This window comes from Gossypium hirsutum, chromosome D04 (genome assembly GCF_007990345.1).
Source record: "Gossypium hirsutum isolate 1008001.06 chromosome D04, Gossypium_hirsutum_v2.1, whole genome shotgun sequence".
Taxonomy (NCBI): Eukaryota; Viridiplantae; Streptophyta; class Magnoliopsida; order Malvales; family Malvaceae; genus Gossypium; species Gossypium hirsutum.
In genome coordinates, this window is record NC_053440.1 from 31,245,860 (window position 1) to 31,253,769 (window position 7,910).

General features: G+C 35.2%; 1 protein-coding gene across 4 annotated transcripts; it reads left to right on the forward strand.

Moving 5' to 3' along the window:
• Positions 1 to 436: 436 nt before the first annotated feature.
• LOC107899209 (DEAD-box ATP-dependent RNA helicase 37) lies at positions 437 to 5,727 on the forward strand. 4 transcript variants are annotated; one of them, XM_016824855.2, is made up of 7 exons: positions 437 to 684; positions 828 to 1,710; positions 1,798 to 1,881; positions 2,574 to 2,816; positions 3,284 to 3,451; positions 4,140 to 4,253; positions 4,767 to 5,727. In XM_016824855.2, the coding sequence occupies exons 2-7, from the start codon at positions 940 to 942 to the stop codon at positions 5,256 to 5,258; spliced, it is 1,872 nt and encodes a 623-aa protein (XP_016680344.2). In that variant the 5' UTR covers positions 437 to 684; positions 828 to 939; the 3' UTR covers positions 5,259 to 5,727. The 4 variants fall into 4 exon arrangements, with proteins under 4 accessions (XP_016680344.2, XP_016680342.2, XP_016680346.2 ...); XM_016824853.2 differs by having other exon boundaries at positions 456 to 712; XM_016824857.2 differs by having other exon boundaries at positions 458 to 684; positions 906 to 1,710.
• The last annotated feature ends 2,183 nt before the right edge of the window (positions 5,728 to 7,910 follow it).

Consider the following 7,910-nt stretch of genomic DNA (forward strand, 5'->3'; position numbering starts at 1 on the left):
TGTCGTGATAGGGTGGCGGATGTTAACAAAGAGGTTGTTGGAGTTGATTTAAAGAAACATGATAAGACACTTATCAGGTCGAGATGTAATGGATTGATGAGTGTCATCTTAATTATTTTTCCATGTCTTTTGAGGTTTGTGTAAGCTCGCATGGTTTGTAGGGTGTTTAGGCGAGGAATATTACTTTTCTTATGCTGTCATGAAGTCGAGCTTCACCATGCATAAGGCCACGTTTTAACACCTAACTAGGGAACCCGAGACTATAATGATGATTATTTTTAAACTGAATTATAGTATAAATAGTATAATTTTAAAAAATAAAATCATATTATAATTAGATAAATTGAAAAAAGATCACTTAAACAATAGTATTAACTATAATTAAACACAGATTTAAGACGCCGTTGGCCCGTTAGGGGAGCTTTTTATTTATGACGCAAGCCCCAAATTGTACGGTCACCAAACTACATTTGTAGATTTTTTCTCATTCTCTCACATTTTTTCTAGCTGCAACCAAGCAAAACCCAAAGAAAAGGCAAGGAAAAGAAAAGAAAAGAAAAGAAAAGAAAAGAAAAGAAAAAGCTTTGATTTTTTAAAAAAAAAAATCTTCAAGTAAAAAATAAAAGTAAAGGCACCCGATTTTTCTGCTTCCTGACCCCATCTTTCAAAAGAATTTCCACCAAGGTTGCTTGTGTTCCTCTCATCAATTTTCGTAGGTTTTTTAAGTTCTTTTTTGCAATTTGCTTGTATTATATAAATCGCATTTCTTTAGTAAACTTTTTTTATGTTTTCTGTTTGTTGTCTTTGCTTGCATTCTCATTGATCAGGTCTGATCTACAAGAAGGGAGAGGATAAGAGGACTGGATTTAACTTTTCTTTTTTTCTTTTTTTGGTGTTTTTGTTAGGATATTTATTTGGTTTTCTTAGGTTTTCGAAATAATGAGAACTTCGTGGGCAGATTCTGTAGCAAACTCTGCATCTGAAATTGCAGTTTCAGACAATAGCTACGTACCTCGTCCAACTCGATCCACTTATGTCCCGCCCCACCTTCGTAACCGTCAAGCTTCGGACGCACCTAATCTGCCAGGTCCGGCTACTGAGAGGGCAGCTTTTACCGGAACCGCTGGTGTGTCCCTGGGCTCCCGATGGAGCAGCGGCCTGCCTAAGCCCGAAATGGGGCGGCCTGGTCCAGGTTATGGTTACTCTGGAGCTGTAGCTGGACGAGGTGGCAGCGGCGGTGGTTGGAATAATAGAAGTAGAGGTTGGGATAGGAGAGAAAGGGAAGTGAACCCATTTGATGATGATGTTGATGATAAGACTGATGATGCCGAACAAGCTTTTAGTGAGCAAGAGAATACGGGGATTAACTTTGATGCTTACGAGGATATTCCGGTGGAAACCAGTGGTGAAAATGTACCCCCTCCTGTAAATACATTTGCCGAAATAGATTTAGGGGACCTGTTGAATCAAAACATTAGAAGGTGCAAGTATGTGAAACCCACTCCCATTCAACGCCATGCTATCCCTATAGCATTAGCTGGAAGGGATCTAATGGCTTGTGCTCAAACCGGGTCAGGGAAGACAGCTGCTTTTTGCTTTCCAATTATTAGTGGCATTATGCGGGAGCAGTATGTTCAGAGACCGCGTGTAGCACGAACCGTTTACCCTCTTGCTCTCATTCTATCACCCACCCGGGAGCTTTCTTGTCAGGTGGGATCTTTAGAACATGTAATGTAATCTTTTTGAATGGTTTAACATATTTTTGTATTGATATTGTTGACAATAATGCACTTTCAGATACACGACGAGGCCAAAAAGTTCTCATACCAAACTGGTGTCAAAGTGGTGGTTGCCTATGGAGGAGCACCAATTAATCAACAGGTTGTTATCCCCTCAAGTTTGGTTTTGAGTATCATTCTTGCTCTATATCTTTGACATTTATAGTTCTTGTTTCTTGTGTCTCATGCTAAACTAATTTCTATATTATATCTATGTACTACGAATTTGATCATTTATATATATTTGACATTAATACAAGGTTGTAATTGTTTTTAGGATTTCTTTCTAATTTATGTTTTTCCTTTTCTTTTATTTTTTTGCTTGGATGTATATACCAATAGAACTAACAAAAGTAGAAAGGGTCTAGTTATTGATAGAAGGAAGAATGTTGCTGATAGATTTCTGATTTTGACTCAAAGTAGTTCTTGGTTTATTTTAAATAGGTTGTTTTTTTTTTTTGGGTTGTCTACAGTACTGTCTTCCTTGGGCTGGAGTGTGAAAGCGAGTTATTTGTGTTTCACAAGCTGTCAGATGGGGTAAGGTTGAATGGTGGTGATAGGGATATTAGCTTGTTTAGATTAATTGTCAAGGAAACTTAGTTTATACACTATATCCAATTATGTTGTCTGACTTTCTTTTATGCTCTTATGAGATCTTGTTTTTTTCCCTTCTCTATTCTCTAAATATATCTACTGATTTTTGGCTTAAGTCTTCTTACAAATCCCTACGTCCTAATAACATTATTATCATTATTATTTTGTTTTTTTTATGCTAATGCTTTGTTCTATACTTAGTTGCGAGAGTTGGAGAGAGGAGTTGATATTCTTGTGGCAACTCCAGGACGATTGGTTGATTTGCTAGAGAGGGCTAGATTGTCATTGCAGATGATTAGGCACTTGGCCCTTGATGAGGCAGATCGGATGCTTGATATGGGTTTTGAACCACAAATCAGAAAGATAGTGGAGCAAATGGACATGCCTAATCGGGGTGTGAGACAGACAATGCTGTTTAGTGCCACCTTTCCAAGAGAGATACAGGTTGTTTATAACTGTTCAATAAGGTTTCCTTTTTTTGTTATAGCTGTATTTCTTGAGATATGCAACTCATGTTTTCACTTATAACTGAAAAATGTTTCACAACATAACTGAAAAATGTTTCAAGTTGTGATTGACTTCCTCCAATTCTTCTGAAATTTAATTTTGGCCCTGGTTTCAATTCTTCCTGCTACCTCTATATATGTTTTATAGAAAATGGAAATTGTTTACCAAGCACAGTAAGAGTGCATTCGTTACCATTAGCTCAGAGCACTAAATGATTGGGTGGGGTTGGCTATTCCACTTTCAAAATTTACCAAGTCCAAAGAAGTAAACATGTTCTTTTACCTTGAATTTTGCTTTAGAGTAAATTTCAAATGCAATCAAGATAATAGTGTGACCTCTTGATAATGAAAAGAAGACTATCTAGATACATCACATAATTCTTTTCTAAATTGGTGGCTTTGCAGAGACTTGCCTCTGATTTTCTTTCAAATTACATATTCTTGGCCGTTGGGAGGGTTGGTTCAAGTACAGATTTGATTGTTCAAAGGGTTGAATTTGTTCATGAGTCTGATAAGAGGAGCCATCTCATGGATCTTCTGCATGCACAGAGGGAAAATGGAGCTCATGGCAAGGTAATGTGAGACTATCATGTATGAACTTTCTTATTGAAGTTCCTTTATCTTGGATGTTGTTAAGGTGTGCGCCTAGTTGTTGTGCCTTAGTGCTAGGAAACAAGATCACCTCACATTTTTTATTGAGGCACATTTGATGAGGCGTGCTCTTTTGCAAGACGGTAGGTGCAATAAGAGCTCGGCTGGTTGAAGTTCACTTAATTATTATTGTAATATCTTTAATATTCAAAAGGGGTGTAATATCAGTCTATTTCTCAATGTTCAGTATTCAACTGAGGCCATGGGATCACAAGGAAATCATGCATATTGGCCAATAAAAGAGAAGAAAATTTTGCATGTTTTGTAGGATAAATTGGATCACATTTTAGAGTTTATTATTAAAACTCTATACACCTTAAGCTTATTTTATATAATATATACAGACACATGCAATGTTGTGCCTTGCTTGACTCAGCTAGCGCATTTTTTTCTCCTTGTGCCTTGGACAATATATGGTTCTAGTACGCAGAGTGCACCTTGCACCCTTGACAAGACTTCTTACTCCATATTTTTTCCAATAGAAGTTAATTAGTGGATATGTGTTTCGGTTAATATTTACTGTTCAGGTGCTAATTCTGGTATTTAGTCTCATTTAATCAGTAGTTCTGGGATTATTAATAGCTGTTGATAATTGTCTTCTACTTTGCAGCAAGCTTTGACATTAGTTTTTGTGGAGACCAAAAAGGGAGCTGACTCATTGGAACATTGGTTGTGCATTAATGGATTCCCAGCGACAACCATTCATGGTGATAGGACTCAGCAGGTAATTGTTAGAAAATAAGTTTGCTAGAGAGAAGTGAAAGACTATGGTCTTTGTGGTTTTATGCTTGTCCTCTGAGTGGGTTGTTTAATATGATGACTATCTTGATTTTCTGGTTGCCTATGTTATGTGCTAGTCTTATTTATTATATTGAGTGGAGTTCTATCATTCTGGTGATTTCTTTCTGTATGTAAACTTGAATATTAGGAACTTTGTGGGAAGCCAGAGTTGGACAAATGATCTGGATTCTGCATTATGGCATTTGTTAGATATACTAATCCATATCGTTAATGATATTAAAATGCATTCATTCTCTCTTCTAATTAATTCTTCTTCTGTGATCTATTTTTATTTTGATTCCAAATACATTTCAGACGTTTTCTAGGATTGTTTAAATAGCCTGATTCTAATGTAGTACAAACCTTAATATAGAAAGAGTCTCTTAAATAATGCTATATGCTATATGTTTACCTTAATGTAGAAAGAATGTCTTTAAATAATACTGGGTGCTTGTAGGAAAGGGAACTGGCATTAAGATCTTTCAAGACTGGAAAGACCCCAATTTTGGTAGCAACTGATGTGGCTGCTCGTGGTCTTGATATACCCCATGTAGCTCATGTGGTCAACTTTGATCTTCCCAATGATATTGATGATTATGTCCATCGGATTGGAAGGACAGGGCGTGCTGGTAAATCGGGGTTGGCTACAGCTTTCTTTAATGAGGGCAATTTGTCCCTGGCTAGGCCTCTAGCTGAGCTGATGCAAGAAGCAAGTCAAGAGGTACCTGCTTGGCTCACTCGTTATGCATCCCGAGCTCCTTATGGAGGTAGCAAAGGTCGACGATCTGGGGGAGGGCGTTTCGGTGGGCGTGATTTCAGAAGGGAAAGTTCATTTGGTAAGAATCTGGATTACTACGGTGGAGGAGGGAATAGTGGTAGTGGATATGGAGTTCCTTCTAGCAATTATGGTGGAGGATATGCTCCCGGGGTGACAAGTGCTTGGGATTAGGTCACACTTTATACTGGATTAACTTTTTGCATGTTTGTCTTGAGTATATATATATTCCTCCCTCGGGGAGAATAATTTTTCTCAAATTCCATATTTATCTGGATTCTAACATAGGATATATATTAATGAGGGCCCCCATAGGATTGATATTGTTTGTTAATTGATAATGCTGTCGTTGGGATAGTGACAAAGGAAACTAACCATGTAAGTGTGTCTACGACTGGTTCACTGATAAGGAGGTTGTGGTTAACATTTTAGGGCTTGGGGCGCCTTCGTAGCTTAGGAGGACCCTAGGTTGCAATGTTGGTATGGTGTGCGTGTGTGGTAAGGTACGTACATTTGCAACCAAATTATGGGTGAGTGGTGAAAGAAGAGATGGGCGTATGGCTGTGAGTGATTACTTTTAAATTTTTTTAAAACTTCCTTTTATGTAATTAGCTATGTTTTTGCAGAGTAAACTTTTGCACAATCCAATGTTTTCAGAATGATGATGTGTGTTTTGGAAATCAACTTTATCGAGTGTTGTGGAAAAAAGAGCGAAGTTTTTCATTGCATTGCTATAAAAAATTGTAGAAAGTTTTAGACATTGAAAAGTAAAAATAATTTAATTTAAATGATACATAAAATATAAATTTAAAGTATTTTAAAGAAACTAATATAAATTATTTAATTTTTAAAAATAAATAAATATAGTATAAACATTAAGAATTTTGTTTTTTTATCTTTCCATGTTTTGTATTGTATTTTTAAAATAAATAAATATAGGATAAATTATCTATAAATTTTTCTATACCTACCGTATACGCAAGCAATAAGAGAAGTCGGTAGTGTTGGAAAAATCCTAGTTTGAAAATAATTTTTTTACACGTCTGAAAATTGAAAATTTAAAAATCAATTTGATTTATGATATTTATAACAATAAACCTTAATTAAATTTGTACTTGTATTTTCAATTGAGTGAATGTTTGTTGTTCTCGGATTTTAATAAAATGATCTTTTCTGCTATTATCGTACCACAAACTACTTCGAATGTGGACTCGAATAAATTGAATCGAAACATTGAACTAGAAAAATTCTCTTCTTTTGGGGTGAAAACGAAAATTCTTTCTTTATAATAGAAACCGATAGAATTGTTATTCCGGAAAAAATATTTGTAATAGTTGAGAATAAATTCTTTCTATTTTTTGGCAGATTAACAATCTCTAAAAGTCATGTTAATAGCTCTACTGATGTCATCTATTTATAGGAACAAAAGGTAGAATTCATGTTGAGTTGTAGTAGTTTATTTCAAATAGAAAAAACGAAATCCTATTTAGAATAGGACTAGGGTGGACGACACACCCTAGTATTCCTATTAGGGTTACTGCCCCTTTCATGTTCATGAGAGATTTTTGGGCCCCTCTCATATTGGGTCCAATTATGAATACTTCTTAAGCCTTTTTGATCCAGTACTGTGTAATGTGATCCAACCCGATTCAATTTTTCTATTTCCTAAAATAAATTTTAATGTTTATATATAAAATAGTTTTCTTGCTCCTATTTTACCCTCAACAAATTTTTGACAATTTTATCCTTAATAAAATTGACAATTTTGCCTCTAGTAAAATTTTGATGATTTTGCCCTTAATAAAATTTCGAGAAAATATATTTAATATTTCATAACTCGACATGTTCACTATGACTGAATGATTTATTTTTATTTTTGGGCCTCAAAATAGTCCAAAAATATAAACTCATTCTTTTGATTAATTTTGAAGTGATCCATAAATGATTGCAAATTGATCATTTCCATTTCCATTTTTGGAAACCTACATTTATTTTCAAATATTTTCATTTCTCCATTTCGGATAAAACCATAATCATTCTTGAATATTTTTCATTTCTCTTTTCCTATTCATTCTGTTCATTTCTATTCAAACACGCAATTCATTTTTGGTTTCAACGAGCTAGTGGAGGGATCAATTGGACATATTTAGCTGAGGCTCAAATGATTTATAATTAAATTCTGACTTTTTGCCTATTAATTATAAACTCATTTAGTCATGAAGTCATTCCACTATACTATCGTGATTGAGCTCTCCCCAATAACATACCATTACGAAAGCAACTACTCAGTGCTCGTCCAATGACCTTGTCATAAATGTGTTACCCTCATAGGATATATTTGATCTCTTTGGGATAATATCCATTCTCCCAATATAATCATATTTTATCTCATGGTAACCATTACATCTTCCTTCATGAAAAGTTAATCATAATCAAATAGTGATCAAGTTATCCATCACAAAGACGGACGACCCATGGCCATGTTTACTTTTCATCAATCATGTAATGTCAATGAGAGGATATCATTTACCCATGTTTTGGACTATGAATTCCACTGTTTTGAATGACGCTACATACTATAGAAGTCGTACACCAACACACTAGCTTTCGGTTCGTCTACTAATACAAATTATCTTTCCGTACTACGATCGGACCACGTAGTACCGCTTAGTATTAGTTAAACATTTAGACAACTAATGAGAAACATTTGCTTCACTTTTGTTTTGTGTGCCTTGGTCTTGGATTCGCCTGGTATTAACTTACCAACCCCACTGCAAAAACAAATATCTGGACATGTGCATAGCAAAACATACATGAGACTTCCTA

Excerpts from the sequence above, each read along its gene's own strand:
- LOC107899209 (XM_016824855.2), top strand. The coding sequence starts at position 940 with ATGAGAACTTCGTGGGCAGATTCTGTAGCAAACTCTGCATCTGAAATT. Across the intron at positions 2,817-3,283 it reads CCTTTCCAAGAGAGATACAG|AGACTTGCCTCTGATTTTCT; the intron begins GTTGTTTATAAC and ends GTGGCTTTGCAG. Across the intron at positions 3,452-4,139 it reads AAAATGGAGCTCATGGCAAG|CAAGCTTTGACATTAGTTTT; the intron begins GTAATGTGAGAC and ends TCTACTTTGCAG.